General features: G+C 47.1%; 1 protein-coding gene across 3 annotated transcripts in view; it reads left to right on the top strand.

The window, feature by feature from the left end:
- The first annotated feature begins 9,359 nt into the window (after nt 1–9,359).
- The window catches only part of LOC123480992 (protein jagged-1b-like), a 29,727-nt gene continuing 18,888 nt past the window's right edge, over nt 9,360–20,198 (top strand). For all 3 annotated transcript variants that reach the window (XM_045212518.1, XM_045212517.1, XM_045212516.1), the window contains exons 1-4: nt 9,360–9,683; nt 10,166–10,468; nt 16,816–16,873; nt 19,193–19,450. In XM_045212518.1, the coding sequence (XP_045068453.1) occupies nt 9,612–9,683; nt 10,166–10,468; nt 16,816–16,873; nt 19,193–19,450 (691 nt within the window). In that variant the 5' untranslated portion in view covers nt 9,360–9,611. The remainder of the gene's footprint in view (nt 9,684–10,165; nt 10,469–16,815; nt 16,874–19,192; nt 19,451–20,198) is intronic.

Below are 20,198 nucleotides of genomic sequence, written 5' to 3'. Positions count from 1 at the left end.
TGCCGTTTCGCAACCAGCAGCCACCTCCCTACGGGAGGGAATGACACTGAGGTTGTAGGCAGAGAGGCGAAGTGGGAAAGCGTGGGAACTTTTCACACAGCCAAAGGGTTTGACCTTAGTGTAGAGAGAATCAGTCATTTATCTATGGACGGAGCCGGCCGTGCTGCTCAGGTCTTAGAACGTAGCACTGTCTCATCTGGGGGTGGGGACGGAGGGAGGAGAGGGAGCGAGAGATAGAGAGAGAGAGAAAGAGAGAACAAGAGAGAGAGGGTGGAAGACTGGGACAAAATACAAAAGCACTGGGCAGCGGAGACAGAGAATTAGAAAGTAATAGACCTGATGTCCAAACTTCTAAAACTTGTGGCGGCCCACCTCACTGCAAATTTACAGAAAATGTTCACTCTGTTGCTACTGTAATAATTACGAACTAAATCACGAAATTGGCAGGCCTAATGCTTAGTGGAAGAGACAAAAAGGACAGCATTCTTATTGGCTGTTGATAAGAACGAGACCAGACACACACGGACATAGTGAGAGTCAGCAATGGCGAATTCGGGACCTTTCAAATCCAGTAAAACAACACTCGTTAATCCACACTAAAGATTCTAAGGAAGGGTGGGAGAGAGGGATGACTAAACAAAGAGGAAGGTGACCAAAAGGCACAGTGGCTGCAAAGAGAGTGAGTCATCTTTAGGAGACTTGCGTTATGGAAGTGAGACTCTTAAGCCGTGTTCACATTGGCAGTTTGAAGTGACTCAAATCCTATTTACATATACGATTCAAATCTGTTATTTTTCCTGCAGTCTGAACAGCCAAAAAGCACATGGAATCTGATATTTCAAACCACATTTCAAACCGCCTTCATAGGTGGTTTGAAGTCAGATACAAATCTGATTCCTGGCAATGTGACTTGTGTCTGAACGGTCAAATCTGATTTATTTGCCCTCAAGTGGTTTTTAGACTGTTATTCGGCATATCTTGTTGCTTGCTAGCTACTCTGTTGACAGTTTGACAAGAACATGTGGTAGCTAACTAGCTTGTTAATTGTTTACAAACAAATTAGTGAATGTGCTAGAAAGCTAAACAGCTAACTAGCTAGCTAGTTAACTGCTGTGGCTAGCTAAAAATTACTTGTTTTGAAAGTTGGATCATCTTATCCTTTGAGGCTTTAAAAGTGTTCTTACCCTATGATTTAGCTTTCAACAGAGTAGCTAGCAAGCAACAAGATATGCCGAATAACAGTCTAAAAACCACTTGAGGGCAAATAAATCAGGTCTCCCGAGTGGCGCAGTGGTCTAAGGCACTGCATTGCAGTGCTAGCTGTGCCACTAGAGATCCTGGTTCGAATCCTGGCTCTGTTGTAGCTGGCCGCGACCGGGAGACCCATGGGGCGGCGCACAATTAGGGTAGGGGAGGGAATGGCTGGCAGGGATGTAGCTCAGTTGGTAGAGCATGGTGTTTGCAATGCCAGGGTTGTGGGTTCGATTCCCACGGGGGGCCAGTATGAAAAAATATATATATAATAATAATAATGTACTAACTGTAAGTCGCTCTGGATAAGAGCATCTGCTAAAATGTTTTTTTTTTAAAGTCAAATTTTGAACATTCAAAGCAACTGGGAAATGGTCCATGGCAGGCATTGTTGTCACCTTAGCTTGCTACATATCTTCTGAGTGATAGGAAGCACAATCAGCCTACACCACTGCACACACACCCATCGTTACTATGACAACTACCGTAGCCTTGTCAGCAAATGACTGCTGTTTGAACACACACAAATCCGATTTGTCACTTGTAACTTGCTGTTTGGACAGTCAGTAGTCCCAAACGGATTTGAAGACAAAACTGATTTGAGCATTAAGGCCTGCAGTGTGAACAAGGCTTTAGTTGTTTGCAAAAGAAGAAAGCCCATTGTCACGCCCTGACTCTGGGGACTCTTATTTGTTAGGTCAGGGTGTGATTTTCTATGTTGTATTTTCTATGTTTGTGATCTAGTTTTTGTAGTTCTATGTTTGGCCGGGTGTGTTTCCCAATCAGAGGCAGCTGTCGCTCGTTGTCTCTGATTGGGGAGCATACTTAGGCAGCCTATTGGCAATTAGGTGTTGTGGGATCTTGTTCTGTGTGAGGTTTGTTGTGTGTTACCTTTGGACGTCACGTTTCGTTGGTTTATTGTTTTGTCGTTGTTTATTACATTTAAATAAACATGTATGCATATCACGCTGCACCTTGGTCTGACCCGTCTATGAACGAACGTGACAGAAGATCCCACCAAACAAGGACCAAGCAGCGTGCCCAGAAGGAGCAAACGCCGGGGATTCAACGGGAGGTAACTTTAGTAGATGTCCTCCTCGGTTGGGGGAGAATTACTGAGGAGGAGGCCGTCCGTTATCGGGAGGCGATGAAGGTTGATGCCCAGGTAGGAGAGGAGAAACGGCGCCAACCGTGCCGACGACGGAGACCCGAGAGGCAACCCCAAGAAAATTTTGGGGGGCCACACGGGGTGGATGACGAGGCAGCAGGAGGCCGTGGAAGGGCAAATCTGCAGGTTAGGAGAGGAGGCCACCATGTTACGGGGGCTATTGGTTCAGAGGGAGCAGGAGTTATTCGGTCAGAGGGAGGCGCTACAGGAGGCTAAAAGGGAGAAGGAAAGTGTAGAGGCACGGCGAGAGGAGCTGGTTAGGCAGCAGAAGGAGCGGGGGTTAATAAAGGAACCCAGTCCCGCTCCTCGCACCAAGCAAGTGGTGCGTGTCGCCAGTCCGGTCCGGCCCGTTCCTGCTGCCCGCACTAAGCCAGTGGTGCGTGTTCCCAGCCCGGCCCGGCCTGTTCCTGCTCCTCGCACCAAGCCAGTGGTGCGCGTCGCCAGCCCGGCCCGGCCTGTTCCTGCTCCTCGCACCAAGCCAGTGGTGCGCGTCGCCAGCCCGGCCTGTTCCTGCTCCTCGCACCAAGCCAGTGGTGCGCGTCGCCAGCCCGGCCCGGCCTGTTTCTGCTCCTCGCACCAAACCAGTGGTGCGTGTTCCCAGCCCGGCCCGGCCTGTTCCTGCTCCTCGCACCAAGCCAGTGGTGCGCGTCGCCAGCCCGGCCCGGCCTGTTCCTGCTCCTCGCACCAAGCCAGTGGTGCGCGTCGCCAGTCCGGCCCGGCCTGTTCCCGCTCCTCGCACCAAGCCAGTGGTGCGTGTCGCCAGTCCGGCCCGGCCTGTTCCTGCTCCTTGCACCAAGCCAGTGGTGCGTGTCGCCAGTCCGGCCCGGCCCGTTCCTGCTCCTCGCACCAAGCCAGTGGTGCATGTTCCTAGTCCGGTTCGGCGCATGCCTGCTCCTCGCACCAGACCAGTGGTGAGTGTGTCCAGTCCGGCACGGCCCGTGCCCGTTCCACCGGTGCCTGGTCCGGCACCAGTCAGCAGCTCCAGTCCGGAGCCAGAGCAGTCCGCTCCACCGGTGCCTGATCCAGCTCCGGTCAGCGGCTCCACTCCGGAGCCAGAGCAGTCCGCTCCACCGGTGCCTGATCCAGCTCCGGTCAGCGGCTCCACTCCGGAGCCAGAGCAGTCCGCTCCACCAGGGTCTAGTCCAGATCCGGTCAGCGGCTCCACTCCGGAGCCAGAGCAGTCCGCTCCACTGATGCCCAGTCCAGCTCCGGTCAGCGGCTCCAGTCCGGAGCCTGAGCAGTCCGCTCCACCGGTGCCAGATCCAGCTCCAGTCAGCGGCTCCAGTCCAGACCCAGACGTCAGCCCCTCTCCAGGTTCGGGGTCTCCCACACCAGGGTCCAGACAGGGCTTGGAGTATAGTGGGAGGAAGGAGAGGGGAATCAGCGCGCCAAGGTCCAGAACAGACCAGGGGCGCAACAGGGAGGCGGAGAATAGGTGGTTGTCACGCCCGGAGCCGGATCCCCCTCCGAGGCAGAATGCCCACCCGGCCCCTACCCTGTTAAGTAAAGGTTGTGCGGTCGGAGTCCTCACCTTTGGGGGGGTGGGGTACTGTCATTTGTTGAGTCAGGGTGTGATTTTCTATGTTGTATTTTCTATGTTTGTGATCTAGGTTTTGTAGTTCTATGTTTGGCCGGGTGTGTTTCCCAATCAGAGGCAGCTGTCGCTCGTTGTCTCTGATTGGGGAGCATACTTAGGCAGCCTATTGGCAATTAGGTGTTGTGGGATCTTGTTCCGTGTGAGGTTTGTTGTGTGTTACCTTTGGACGTCACGTTTCGTTGGTTTATTGTTTTGTCGTTGTTTATTAAGTTTAAAATAAACGTATGCATATCACGCTGCGCCTTGGTCTGACCCGTCTATGAACGAACGTGACACCCATCAATGGTATTGTCCATCTGGCGATGTATGGACAATAAGGTGTCTTTACACACCACCACCAGGGGGTGTTGTAAGTAAGGAGAATAGTTCAAAATAGACTCTTGGGGGTGCACTCCCTCTTTTGAGAGTACGTCTCTTGGGGGACGTCGATATCTTTGACAATTGTGGAGGTGGCCAACAATGATATTTCAATTGTTATGGGGGTGGTGAATAGGAAGGTGAATAGAGAGCAATAGTAATGCCGTCTTTTTGTACGCACTAACTCCATCATGGTTAGTTGGACAAAGCCTATGTGGAAATGAATTGAGTTTTTGTAGGGTTTTTGGATAAACGCTGAAAATAAGTATGTAATAAACACAGTCTTAATTGATCTTCTTATACATTTTGTTCTATGAGATAATCTTCATCAGCTAACTACATTTTGAAGCATTTATGTCATCAAAAAAAGGACATAAAGCAGATAAAAGCTTCATAATTCATAAAGGTCATGTTAACTGATATTATCTCATAGAACAAAACGTATAAGATCTCCTAAGCCTGTGTTAACCGCAGACCTTATTTTCAGCATTTATACCAAAACGCTTTTCTTTCCCCATTCATTTTCCCCATAGAAATGGCTGAACGAACCAGAGGTAACTCATTACGACTACAAACTGGCGAGCTCTGTGCTGGACAGACAGATCATGAAATTAGAATAGCGATACCCCAACATTTCCTAGGTCTGGGATCATCAGTGTGCTGATGTGGGCAGCAGGTAGCCTAGCAGTTAAGAGTGTTGGGCCAGTAACCAAAAGGTATCTGGTTAGAATCCCTGAGCCGACTAGGTGAAAAATCTGTCTATGTGCCCTTGAGCAAGTCACTTAACTCTAATTGCTCCTGTAAGTCGCTCTGGATAAGAGTGTCAGCTAAATGACAAATGTAATTTGAGAAGTAGGCCAAACCATTTCTGAAGCTTATTGGTTGATATATTTGGAACTGGCAAACCCTTTTGCACAATCCTGTACAATGTAATGATGAGAAACCTTGACCTGGGAAGCATAAGTATGGTAACAAAGGGTTACACAACTAGTTAAACAACTGCTCAGAAAACACTCTCCTACACCATCCTGCCTCAGTTTCTCTCTCAGCTCGTAAAGCCACACACACGTGATGGAGCCATCTAAAAGCAACCACAACTACCTTCCGCTCCCCCCTGTGCTACACACTGGCTGCATGCATCTCAATAGTCTGAAGTGGCTTCCTCTCCTCATCTCCTTTCTTTCATCAACACTAAGGGGAAATAATTTGAGGGAGGGTGAATGAAAGGAACTACGTGAAAGTCACCCTCCATATTGTGGATGAAGTGCAGATGAAGGAGAGGAGGAGAGCAAGCAACTTTACACTATTGAGATGCATCCGTTGTTTTATATATGTGTGCTGATGAAACAGGCTTTTCCAGTGTTCAGTAGAGACCTCCAGAGGCATCATGCCCATAGGGGGCACGTGCCCCCTCAGATTTGTCCTGTTTAAATACACTATATATACAAAAATATGTGGACACCCCTTCAAATTAGTGGATTCGGCTATTTCAGCCACACCCGTTGCTTACAGGTGTATAGAATTGAGTACACAGCCATGCAATGTCCATAGACAAACATAGGCAGTAGAATGGCCCGTACTGAAGAGCTCAGTGACTTTCAACGGGCCACCGTCTGTCATGGTGTCAGTGTAATGCGGTAGACTTAGTCAGGCGCAGGACACAGAACTAAATGGAAACGTAACCTTACTGAACACGTAAAGAAACAAGTAAACCTCCACGCAGGGAGGAACAACCCCGCTCACCAACGACAGACGAAATAACAAACAAACACGCACAGAGCACAATGGGAGCCACAGGGTTAAATAGGGACGGAGTAATTACAAGATGGGAAACAGGTGTGAAACAATCAGACAACAACAGGTAGACCATAGAAACATAGAACATAGATCGGCAGCAGCTAGTACTCCAGTGACGACGAACGCCGAAGCCTGCCCGAGCAAGGAGGAAGGGCAGCCTCGGCAGAATCTGTGACACCGTCATAGGATGACACTTTTCCAAAAGTCCGTTTGTCAAATTTCTGCCCGGCTAGAGCTGCCCCGGTCAACTGTAAGTGCTGTTATTGTGAAGTGGAAACATCTAGGTGCAATAACGGCTCAGCCGCGAAGTGGTAGGCTACACAAGCTCAGAGAACGGGATCGCAGAGTGCTGAAGCGTGTAGTGGGTAAAAATCGTCTGTCCTCGGATGCAACACTCACTACCGAGTTCCAAACTGTCTCTGGAAGCAACGTCAGCACAAGAACTGTTCGTCGGGAGCTTCATGAAATGGGTTTCCATGGCTGAGCAGCCGCACACAAGCCAACAAGTTCTCAGCATATGTGGGAACTCCTTCAAGACTGTTGGAAAAGCATTCCAGGTGGAGCTGGTTGAGAGAATGCCAAGAGTGTGCAAAGCTGTCATAAAGGCAAAGGGTGGCTATTTTAAGAATCTCAAATATAACATATATTTTGATTTGTTTAACACTTTTTTGGTTACTTCATGATTCCATATGGGTTATTTCATAGTTTTGATGTCTTCACTATTATTCTAAAATGTAGAAAATAGTACAAATAAAGAAAAATCCTTGAATGAGTAGGTGTGTCCAAACTTTTGACTGGTACTGTATATATATGTGTGTGTGTGTATTTATTTTTTCTCTATAATACTACTAGCCACCTGGCCATATTATGAAGTTGGCTTTAGATAGCCCAGATAGGTTCCAAATCTCCCAACCTCATAACTAATTACCAATGAAGTTAGAGTAGGTAGCATGTCAAACAATCTTAGCTGGCATGCCTGCTGGTAATGTTGGTAGACTTTAGAAAAGCAAGCAATTACTAAATCTATAAGACTCACATTCCTTTCAATCTTTTACCTAGATTTGATCAGAGATGCAGAGAAGCATATTTAGGTTCCAGTCAGGAGGATACAGACAGCTCAAGAGGTATGCTTAGATATGCAGAAAAATAAACATGTTTTTTACATAGAATTAAGCATAATGACTATGGCTCTAGATTGCAGGAAAAATATGTTTCAGGTGTTTGAAAAATGCTAAATTCTCCAACCATCCTCACATACTTTGTGGCCCCTCAGATTTTTGGGGTGCATGACGCCCGGGGACCTCAAATCCTCAACCTTATAGCACCAGGGACTCTACATCAATGTGAAACAATGGGTCAAAATGCTCTGGTTTGTAAAAGAAGCCTGGAAACAAAATAATCAATAGACATGTCATACAGTATATTCAAACTTCTGGTTGTAGCACGTGCTTGCGTTGGATACAATTTTCGCATCATGCTTTTATTCGCACATTGACTAGACTGAAGGGGTACTGCAAGGCCGAAAACACCAGATGCAAGTGGGCGCCATATCAGCTTAACCCCTAACCACTGGCTTCTGCTCCAATGGCTTCTCTTTCTTCTTTGCCAGGAGCGAAGCAAAGCTTTCATCAGGATCATAGAGCGCACGCTGTCTCCTTTCCCTAAGTAGATTGAGAACAGAGTGACTGAACTGACGAACGACAACCGTCGCAGAGAATTGATCCCTGCAGGCAGCAGGCAGGCAGCAGCAGCCCACTTGCCTTTTCAGATTTCGCCGAATCACCGAGGCACGAGCAGAGAGGTTCGTCGTTCGGACACAACCGTCGACTTAATCCATTGAAAAGCTTCGGGGGCCTATCTTTGCCTCATTAAACCCTCCTTCTCTGTTGTTGTCGTCGGGTGAATGTCACACAGTTATCCAGGCGATACTTTCCCCAATGCAAAGAGGGGGGGTATTTCTATTGAGGAAAGGGGGTTGTCTCTATTGAGGAAAGGGGCCATAATCTATTCATGGGGGCTCTTTAAGGGGGAAGAGCCCAGCTGCTCTAATTTGAGAATAAAGACTGGCCCACCTTTGTCTCTATTTCATACGGGAATCAATGACCCCCCCTACTACACCCCTTCACCCTCCCATCGCTCTCCAGTGCACTCCCCATTATGTGATTCTTTTCATGCTGAAATTTGGAACAGGGAGTGACTTCGTTGGAAAAAGGGCTCTCACAGTCATTGGAACAGGGAGTGACTTCGTTGGAAAAAGGGCTCTCACAGTCACCGCAATAGGTGGACCCGACCGTAAGTCTCCCCTTACCCTCACGGGCGCCCTCCTGGTTTTTCAATCATAATTTGTGGCACCACCACAGAAAAACAGCAAATCTCCTTATACCACACAGCTGTCAGTTTGGGATTTGGAGATATAGCTTGGCTTTCTCTGTCGCTGGGCTCCACAATGGCCGTGTAAGTGGGGTCAACTATAGGGGTATCCGCAACATAATACGATATTAATGTGGATCATATGGATTTTTTACTATCGTCTCAGCTCACTGAACATAGGCAATAGATGTATGAGGATGCAGGCATGTTCCTTGTCAAACAAGACAATAAGACACAGTATGAAAAATGTATGCACTCACTAACTGTAAGTCGCTCTGGATAAGAGCCTCTGCTAAATGACTAAAATGTCAAATGTAAGGATGATGGTTACATCATCAGGTGGCTTTTCTGTGAATATGCATGAATTTTGTTGGACATATGCCATGTACTTGTCACAGACATCAAGTGGTTTTCATATCATTGCAATATCTTGGTCTGATTTAGTAGCCTACATTAGAATATGTCAATTTTGACCAATAAAAGCAGAATAATTAACTCTTGCTCATTACTACCAGATTGGATTACACTACACAAGATCAATAAGCCCACTGCACGAGGCTTCATCTCAATGTATAATTATGAACCAAATACTAAGTACTTTTCTGTGTGCTCTATGGACTTATTTGAAAGTAGCATTCTCGTATGATGGCACTTGCAGTTGATTGTGGAGTAAACACACGATGCACGACACACATGCATATTCAACATTGGGTGTGGCTTCGATCTAAGGGCCTCTCCCACGTATGAATTTTAAACAGAGATATTGCCCCCGCCCCCTCCTCCCATGAACTTGCTGTAAAGTCTGGGACAGTCATTCGTCTACAGACGGCGCTTTCTTAGCTCGTGGGTATTGTTGTATCAGAGTCGATCAGAAATATATAAAGAAAAATAACAATAGTCGAAAGGACAAAAGAGTGAGACAAGGGGGCAGGCCATTTTGCATTGGAAATCTATGCTCTTTTGAAAAGGTGTTGTTCTCCACTCGTGCATGTTCAAATCGGAGGAGTATATAGAGCCGTAGGTCGGCCGGACTTTTAGTTTCGCAGCAAACGGCACTATCAAACAGAAGGCATGATTTTGAGACTGAGTTCAATCTGTGCTGCTTTTTCTATACATGTCTTATTGCAATGCTTGTGGATTAAGGTAAGTGCATATTCAAGCCAATTTCTCACCTTTTGTCCATACAGTAATGCTCTAATTTTACAGTTTTCGACTTGCACATTTTCAAGAACTGGTTGTGGATTTAGGAGGATGCGCTGGAAAACTTGAGCATGTTTTCATGTCACCATCAATTTTATATTCTAAAATAACTTGCAATTCACGCCTAGAAAAACCAGTAACGCGTCCCTCTGTAAAATAACAGTATGGGGATTTCTTTGCAATAGTTTGTTGCAAGTTAGTGACTACAAAGCACACATTTATCTAATGTCGATATTAGCTTGCTGACTTAAACATTTAGCTACCTACTTTAGCTTAATAAGATTTGTTGCAGTTAGCTACTTCTATTTAGCAGTTAGCTACTTATACAGTTGGAAACGTTCAAGCTTGCATACAGTTTGAAATTAAGGTATCAAAAGGCAGACTCATTCAAATAACAACGTAATATCGCTATTTTTCCAAAACAGGTGGCTGTGGCATCAGGACACTTCGAATTGCAAATTGTATCGATGCAGAACGTGAATGGCGAACTGCAGACTGGCGTGTGCTGCGATGGATCTCGGAATGCCGCAGATCGCAAATGCACGAGGGACGAGTGTGATACCTATTTTAAAGTGTGTCTAAAGGAGTACCAGTTGAAGGTCTCTTCCGCGGGCCCATGCAGTTTCGGCACGGCTTCTACACCCGTGGTCGGAGGGAATACTTTTTCTTTGCGGAGCATGAGGAGTGACAAGTCGAGGATTGTATTACCTTTCAGCTTTGCTTGGCCGGTGAGTTGATTGCGTAGTTATGTTTATGTAACATGTTCTCCCTCTCGGGCGCGCGAGTTTGCTGAGAACTTGAACCACAAATATTTTGGCTCAGCAAAGTCCAATTTAGATTAATGGACATGATTAGACTACAAAAACGATGGACAAATAAGTAACTTTTGGATATGTCAATGTCAGCATGTCATGTGAGGCTGGCAGGCTACACAATGTAAGTGCATGTGCCACGACAAGACACAGTAACGTTTTTTTTTTGGGGGTTTTTTTTGGGGGGTTACCTTATTCTTACAAATACAGTATATTATGGTTCAATCAGATTGACATATAATATTTCAAGGTGAGGTGGTCCATAAACTTGCGCTGTCTGAATACTCATCACTAGTGTTCATGCGCCAGTTCCTTGGAATAGGCCATAATTCTAAACCAAAATGGACAATTCCAAATAGGTTTAATCATTTATGAAGAACTGTAGCGTCGCATCATTCTACCAGTGACGCGCTGCCTAAACGGGATTCATTCCCCACTGTCTTTTCCTAAAGAGCGCGGCCAGTAGCGGAGCGTCAAACAATGGCTTCTGCAAGAATAGGCAATAAAACAGCTGGGTTATCTAGCCACGGCGTTTACACACAATGCGCTCTCAGGAAGCACAGAATTCACTCAATGAACTCTACGCATTCCTCTGGTTGACCGTTCTCGTGTATGTGTGTTCGCGCACGTTTTTTTGTTACCATGCCACAATTTTCATGACTTGAGCCATCCATTTTGACCATGTTTTGAGCTCATTTTTTCTGTGGCTGTGTGAGATTATACTGTAGTTTTGAGAATTGAGTGGATAAAGCTTGAATGAGGTAGGCTAGTTGTACACAGCAATTGTTTTCAAGGATTAGGCTATAGTTGACCTAAGAACATGACAACCAAAGTGGACTGACGATATTTCAATGCAGATAAGTTGCCCTGGCAGCATCAAAATATGTTTTGGACACACAATGATGTGGCCCCCAAATTGATTTCTAGACATGCTCCAATATCACTATGAAAAGACCTAGCTAAGAAGCCATTGACATATCGCATACTTTCTTTTCCATCCAATTTCTACCTAGCAATTTGGAAACATGGTTAATTACTCAAGATTGTTTTCCCAGAAATACAACAAAGACAAGCTCAGGGGAAAGGGTAATAAAAGATTGAATGGGGGAATTGGCATTTTTTTTCACACTTTAATTTGTTGTCATACAATACCCCCTGTTTGGTATGAATTGTACATTTTTGCCTCATCAGCATTCAGTGAAGAGGTGCCAGTTCATCAATGGGATGAAGTGACTGGATGTTTGAGGGAGTTGCTAGGTAACGAGGCCTCCCACTGGGAGAAATGGAACTGGGAGCAAGAGAGAGGGAGGAGTGCACCTGCAAGGGGGGCATGGTCAATGGAGCCTGCTTTCCCCCCCCCCTCCAGACCCTTTGCTTACAGTGTTCTCCATGGCTAGACCTAATGGGTGAATAATGATGTGTGTTGTGGAAGGGAAATGTTGGATTTGTATTGCTTTTCCCATAGAATTAGGATATGTGGATTCTTTTTATTATTATTTTTTAATTCTAGGTGGATTGCAAAGAGGATATTCCTAGAAATAGGAGTCTTTTGGAACTATGCCAACATTTTGTTCTGTTTAGTTGGTGGCACAGGGCACAGGTGTGGACACTTTTGAGATTCCTGAGTATGGAATATTCGGAATATTCCCAAATATTCCATAAACTGGACAGTCAGCCAGCATTTAGGACACGATGCCACTACTGTTTAGGGGCAGTCGACATTGCCTAAGTCACAAAGGTCTGGGCGTGTACCCTCGCCCCTGACCTTAACACAGGCAGTATAAAGGCCTCTTGTTCCCCCTCCGCTCTTTGTCAACCTGGGCCTGGGCGGTTGCGCTTGACTGGACCCAAGACATTCCATCTTTTTAACCCTGCCACCCTATAGTAACTGGCGTGTTAAATGAAGCAGTCACCGTCCCTTTACTTTTTGAAGAACAGGGGCGTATTCATTAGTGCACACCGTAGCAAAACATTCTACAACGGGAAACGTTTTGCAACAAACATTTCTTAATGGATGACTTCAGGTAAGTCCCTCCCCATATTGGCCCGTTTGCTTCCGTTGGTTCCTAGTGAAGAATACACCCCAGGCTTGGCTAGACATTTTGGGCTAGGCTAGAGGGGCCCTGGGTCTGTTTTATATGTCCACAACCCCGACCCCAAATTGGCACGGGTGAACCAAAACAACCTCACTCTGTGCGTCACTCTGTTTATTGGGCCCTTGAATGGCAGCCTCTTGTCGTGGCCAAAAGTATCGCCAACAACATCTCACTCGCGGTTGTTGAACTTTTCATTCCCCCTATTTTATGTGACACAGGCCACTGTTCTCCTCTCTCTCTTTCTTTTTCAGAGTTTGGAGAGAGGAGCTCGCTACTCTCTCTCTTTCGGCCCCTGGCTCGACAGCCCTAGCCAGACAGAAGCAGTGACAGCTTATATTAACAGGGTGGGGGGTGGGGTGGGCTGAACAATAGCCTCGACCCGGCCGGGCTGGCGGCGAGGATTATGGGAGATAATGGGAGGCCAGGATGGGAATAATGTGGCTGGGGGGGAAGCAACAGGATGCAGCAGTAGACTCAGCAGTGCAGCGGTTCGTTCGGGGCTCCCAGACTAAACCGTTGTGCTGAAGTTGCCATTATTTTGAAGTTCGGCCCCTATGGCCCGTCGGTTGCCTTACTCACATAATGCCGGTAGGCCTATTATTCTGCCAGCCAGCAGCCCCCAGAGCCAAAGCCTAGAGAAGGATGGAGGCCAGTGGGGATAGTTGACTCTGATGGGACGTAGACCCCCCCCATGGTCAGACAGCGGGCTAGAGTTCAGCTAGAGTGACAACGTTGATGCTTGGATTTCCTCTGTTCATTATTTTTTTTTCGCTCTCACTTCTCAGCTAGGATTATTCTCTTAGTCTCGCTCATCTCTCGTTCTGTCTTTTCTCTCTCCAATCCATCTGTCTGCCTCTATTTCTCCTCTTTTTCTGTTTCACTCCATCCCTCTCTCCTCTCTCTCTATCCCCCTTACTGTCGTAAAATCCTAATCTACCTTGCATCAGGCCTAGTGTGTGCGTGTGTGTGTTTAGGAGAGGCAGGGGGAATGTCTAATGAAGAGGGAGAGATGGCGAGGGGGATGAACAGAGAGAGGTCCGACAGTACAGAACTGATAAGCACACAGTGACTTATGAGGTGAGGGTAATCAGAACAGCCTGCTTGTACCGTCTTGGGATTTCATCTGTGCACATTCTGCACAACACGTCCATATAGAAGTTTATTTTTAGTGTTTATGTCTAACTGGACATTTTGACCCAACACGTATACTGGACATTTTAGGTTCCAGAAGCATTGAAAGCTTGTAAATGTCAAAACACTATGGGCTGGTTTCCCAGAAACCGATTAAGACTAGTCCTGGACAAAAAAACAATTTCGATGTAGAATTTCCATTGAATGCTTTTTATTCCAGGACTAGGCTTAATCTGTGTCTGTGAAACCGGCCCCATATCAGTTGACCTTTGATAAAGGACCCCGGTTGCAAATAAACCATGATGAAAAAAAATCCACCATTGTGGTTTCATTCAATGTGGGCAACGATGACTTCATCCTTTCTTCCCCCAAAAAGAATAGCATTATATGGCCTCCTGAGTGGCACAGTGGTCTAAGGCACTGCATCGCAGTGCTAGCTGTGCCACTATAAATCCTGTTTAGAGTCCAGGCTCTGTCGCAGCCGGCCGCGACCGGGAGACCCATGGGGCGGCGCACAATTGGCCCAGCGTCGTCCAGGTTAGGGGAGGGTTGCCGGCAGGGATGTTCTTGTCCCATCGCGCTCTAGCGACTCCTGTGTCGCCAGGTGTACGGTGTTTCCTCTGACACATTGGTGCGGCTGTCTTCCAGGTTAATTGGGCATTGTGTTAAGAAGCAGTGTGGCTCGGTTGGGTTGTGTTTCGGAGGATGCACGGCTCTCGACCTTCACCTATCCCGTGTCCGTACGGGAGTTGCAGCGATGGGACAAGACTAACTACCAATTTGGATACCACGAAATTGGGGAGAAAAAGGGGTTTTAAAAAAGAGCATTATATCAGTTCCCCTTTTTATAGGTAGAGGCCATTCAGGCCACCATAGCGTGAGCCCTGCTCCTACCGCTCTGCAAAACACAGGCACTTACTCACCCTGCCAACTCCCTTCCTGGACGTGCCCAGGCTTGTCTGCTCGTTTCACTTGCTTTTGAACTATTTTCCCACACTTATCTCAGCCTAGCGAAAGCGCCCGGCCGTGCCTCTGTCCCCAACCAAAACTGGGTACGGAATATGTAGTTAGGCCCCATTCCAAAAATACTCAATGATATTGCAGCAAGGAGGGAGTGACGTAGGGGAGAAAGTGGGACAATGTTTGGAGAGGCACCACTAGTCTGGGGAAAGAAGGGATGGTGTGATTTGCCTTCTTACCTGGCTGCTATTTACCATTTTGGTAAACATGACTTTGGCACAGACGAAAGGTGGCATGTACTAACCGGCTGGGTTTGGGAGGGGGAAATGTTTTACAATAATTTTTCTTTGATATTTGTAAGGAAAGGACAGTTTTGAGTGGAGTTGTTTTTTTATTTAAGGACAGTGCTTTTAAATTGTGAAGCTAGCCAAGTGAAATTCCCAAGCTATGGATAGTAAAGGAAACTTGAGTTGACTTGGCTACCACTGTTTAGCTTGTCTCTCCATTTCAATGGCTATGATCACGAATCATGATACGCAAAATGGCTGCACACACAGTTGGAGCTGCTGTGTGGTTTTACCCATATCTTGACATCATCTGGATTTCCTAGGAGTAAAACAACCAGTAATTAGACTGACATCCATATAAGATAACAATCAGTGATTCAATGGAACAATATAGCTAGCTTCAGCTGCTGCTAGGCTGTGCAGGGCTATGTGTGCCAGCGAACCAGCGGTGTGTTTGTTTAAATGAGACAAAGTGGCAAGGCCGTAAGTCCCGCACAAGAGGCCGGGCATGCCTCCAAGAAGAGGGAGGGAAAGAACGAGCGAGTGCTGTCTGCCCCGACCACCCCAACCCCCTCCATCACCCCCTGTTTCTACCACCACACACCTTCCTCCCGTCATATTTTTGGAGCTTCATTGACAAGTGCTACAAGGAGTGCTCATGTGAATGTTGGCAAGTGAGTGTGGAGAGAGGCCCATGCCCTCTGACTGGAGCCAAGTATGGACACACACTTGCATTCAGGCACGCACATACACTTATTTGCGCACACACACTCAATTGCACGCACACACAAACCGATATATGACGCACCCAGATAAAAACGTATGATACTGTACACAACAGTCTCAAATTAATGAAGGCACGCATACACACACTCTGGCACACACACTCCTCCCTCAGCCCAGCCCTCCACGGCTCTCCGCTGTCCGTTATCCGATACCGGTGAGAGCTATGGGGGCCTTAAGAGAGACAAAGAGTTTCAAAGAGGTGCCGAAATAATGGACCCCCTCCCGTTCCCCGTCCCCACGACGCACACACAAGCACACACACACACAGCAGAGATCTCCAGAGATGCAAACCCACTACCTCAAACCCATTCTATTCTACCTACTCCAGCGCGCTCAAGTCGCTCCACACATAACTACTCACAGTGCAGTGGAAGGAAAAAAATAAAGGAGCCCAGGATGTTTTTAAACAATGCCAGCGGTTTGCTTTCTTTATCGCCACCTGATCTCTCTCTATCCGGGGGGGGGGGCAGTGGGTTAGTTTTGGGGTGGGTTGCTATAAGGGAGAGTGGCTTAGCCCGCCCGGATCAGAGGGCTGCTGGTGCCTGGGGGGGGGGATAGCCGCGCTCTCTCTAATCTGCAACATATGGAGAACTGCCAATGGACAGACACCATACCCACTCGCTCGCGGCTCTCTGGTGTGTGTCCTCACGAATGGGAAGGAGTTTGGCTGTATTTACACTATTCCCTGTGAATGTGTGCCTAATAATAAAGAAATGTTTTGTTTTATTGATACGCTGCATTAATGTTATACCAGATCTAAGGACAATTATTACCTAAAATGGGACTTTCTCTCCCCCAATTCTTTGGATTTCTGCGAAAATGTTATGTCCATTCAAACAGTAGGCTAAATAAGAAGTAGCCTATAGCCAACTCTGTTAGCAGGAACTATGCAGAAAGGAATCTAAAAGTGAACTTGTCAGCCAGGGGTGAAAGGGTTAATGCAGCTGTGAGTTGTTTTACCTGACCCTTCTCTCTATCTTATCAATCTTATCTCTCTCTCTAGAGGTCCTATACATTGATCGTGGAGGCCTTGGACTTCAACAATGACTCTTCTACGGGCAGTGAGTATTATCCCCCAGCATTATGTTACATCGCTCTCTCTCTGCTCCATTCGGTTTCACATTACAAAAGCAACACGACCCCGTGACCTGGAAGTGGTGGTCCCAGGACAAAAATAAGGAACCTTTAAGGCAGTCACTTACTTGTGTGTAAAGGGGCAGAGGTGTGTGTGTGGGGGGTGGGGGGTGGGGGACTGATTTCTTGGTAAGGGACAATTAGGGGGGAGGGGGATTGGGGGCAGGGAAATTAGACTTGTGCTTATAAAAATGTTTTTAAAGGCTTTATGACTGATGGCAGGTGCAGGCCAGGGTCACGCCACCATTCTGTGTGTGTGTGGTACACACTCACACATTGGCCTTTATGATACTCACATTCAGCCCCCCCCCCCCATTTGAAAAGCCATTGGTTGGCATTACTGACCAAAATTGGGCAGAAAACTATGAAGCATAAAGAACCTTGAGTCATTCCCTCTGGCTCTCGTTATCCCCAACTATCGATTTGTCTCTCAACTGTAATGTTACGCAATAGTCTCATTCAGAAAACAGTGACGGTAGTATAGACGGGTAAGGGAGAGAGTGAGAAGGAGATGGAGCGAGATCACACTACAGATTTGAGCGTTGTTTGTTTTCAGCCCGACCGTTAGGCGGTCAGTGGGAGTTATGGCTGTGTGTTGCATTTGGCGTCCCTTAGGGAACCATTATAGTTCCCGTGTTAAATCGGCCCCAGGGTACGCTGACCACTGTCCAGGTGTGCTTTGGCCCAGAAGGAGAGGAGGGCATTAGTTCCACCACAGCCAAGTCTACATCGAGCATGAAACTAAGCATCGCATTCGGGCCAATAAAGGCCAAATGCGAAAAGGTTAGTGTGAGGTTGAAGACTTTATTTTTCGAAATCCCTCCTGCCGTCAAGCACACACAACAAGCCAGCTAGATCAATGAAAACGTCTGCCAAGGAAGAGGGCCAAACGAGGACAGGCCAAATATTGACCGTCTCACTTAGCGTCAACAAACTAAGTGCCCTGGGCACGTGGCCAATTACCCTCCAATAAGCAGACTCATTAAAAGCCTATCACAGTTGTGATGCTAATGCTAGCCAAATACACTGCTACGGCTAACCTTAGCCTAGAGTTAGCATCTCTAAATTGTGCTTACATAAGCTTAAATTACAAGTTACCGAGTTCACTATCATGTCGGTGCCGACTCGACTCGTTGCCACGAGCTGTATTCACCACGGAACTGAGAGGTTTAAATGTTTGGTCAAATCTCCAGGATGGTCCAGTACAGTTTCTTGAGGTTGGCTATATTTAAAAAATATGCTACGTTAGCGCTATTTCTCGCACCGTCAACCGTCCAGGACATTCCTGTTTGATATGGCGGGTCACAGTTTGCTTCAAGGTCGTATTTAAAAAAAAAATTATCAGTTCGAGGACCCTGGGTTAATTTTGTCCATTATTTAGCCAAACCACAACCCCCTCGCCGTCAAACTATTCCGGGCCTCAGGTAGTGAGAGGGCGTCACCTCACCCCGACCACACTTTGCACTCCACTGGCGAAATACCACATTGGAGCTCAGGATTCTAGAACGGCCTGGAATATTACTACTACGGCCCGCCACTACAACTAGCACTGCCGTAAGAAAGCAGCTTTCCCTCCAAGAAAAGAGGAGTAAACAAATTCTAAGCTGACGTTTTTGTTCGTTTTCGCACCCCCTTGTCAAAGCTCGCAGAGGCTGAACGGAATTTAAGTGGGAAGAATGTTTTGTACAGTTTTTTTTTTACATTTGCGTTGGGGTTGTGTTTGCATTACTGCCTTTCTGTATTTCTTGAGCACCAGAGGACTTCTTTATGGAAAATGGGATTAGGAGGCAGCGACTGCCCTAACGCAGTGTGACATGGCAGCGCTGGCATGGTAGGGATGCCATCCTCTCTCCCTCGAGCGCTGACCCCGGGCGAGGTCGAGATTGTTTGGGTGCAAGGGTAGCAGAGGGTGGCGAAGTGGGCAGGGACAGAAGGGGGCATCACCTCTTATGTCTGTTGGCAGCAGTAGACTTGGATGGCAATTCATATTTGGGCATTTACCCACTGATATTTGGAGAACCTCTACTAGTAAAGACCGAGAAGCGGCATTGAAATGTCCCAAAGCAAGACGCTTGGTCTTGCTGAATGGGCATTCTCATCCTCATTTGTTGACTTCTGTGTATGTATTCTGTCTGTATGACTGCATTTATGGCTTTGCCTCCCCCCTCCCCCTCCCCCTTATGCCCATGTGTTTCCTACCAGTCCCTCTGACTCCTCTCTCTCCGCAATCCATTTCCCTCCATCAGGCGTGGGAGGCGAGATAATTGAGAAGGCCGTTCAGTCGGGCATGATCAACCCCAGCCGCCAGTGGCAGAGCCTGAAGCACAACGGGCCGGTGGGCCAGTTCGAGTACCAGATCCGGGTCAGCTGCGACGAGCACTACTACGGTTTCGGCTGCAACAAGTTCTGTCGCCCGCGCGACGACTTTTTTGGCCACTACAACTGCGACCACAACGGCAACAAGACCTGCCTCGAAGGGTGGTCCGGACCAGAATGCAGCACTGGTAAGAGGGAGAGGTTTAACAAAAGTAGTTATCTGTAATTTTACAGCAACGTGAAGCCAAAGGCTTAAGATGTTATTTTTACCATGAGGTTAGACAGTTGAACAAAGATCAAAAGGCACTAAGTGACATTCATCAAGAATCAATTGCGATATATAATTTCAATGATCAAAATGTTCTATAAATAACAGTGTGCCTTTTTAAGGGCAACTTGTGCTTTAGTGCCTTTTGTTAGCATGCCGTCATTAAGGCAGGGAAGGGAAGTCCAAAACTAGCGAAAGTGACAATGGCCAGCAATTGATAGCAACTGTGTTGAGGTGAATCCAACCAGAGAGAGAATGAACTCTAGGCTAAATATCATTTAGGGGTGGAGTCAAGCTAGCCGGCCTGGCAGGCTTGTACAAATAGTTAGCGTTGCCGTTTGGAATTTGGGCTGTTTGCAACGCACCAGCGCACCCCTTAGGCCCTAGTATCCTAGCGGGGAGCGATGGCAGGGCTCCGGGATAAGTCTTGGATTTTGTAGGATTACTGCCCCGGTTGGAGCTTAGGACATTCCCACGAATTTGTAGATGAGATAGTGGCGGTGGGAGGGGGAGTTGTCTGACATCATCATGCTGACTCTTCGTGTTTTCTCTCTATCTCTCTCGTCACTCTCTCTTACTTTCTTTTACTGTGAATTTCTTGCTGACTCTCACTGTCACCCCTCTTGACTTTATTTCTCTCTCTCTCTCGCTTTCTCCTTTACCTTCTC

The sequence above is a fragment of the Coregonus clupeaformis genome, unplaced genomic scaffold (genome assembly GCF_020615455.1).
Source record: "Coregonus clupeaformis isolate EN_2021a unplaced genomic scaffold, ASM2061545v1 scaf0018, whole genome shotgun sequence".
In the NCBI taxonomy this organism is placed as follows: domain Eukaryota; kingdom Metazoa; phylum Chordata; class Actinopteri; order Salmoniformes; family Salmonidae; genus Coregonus; species Coregonus clupeaformis.
Note: the sequence above shows the minus strand (reverse complement) of the source record. Positions and strands in the feature narration are given on the sequence as shown.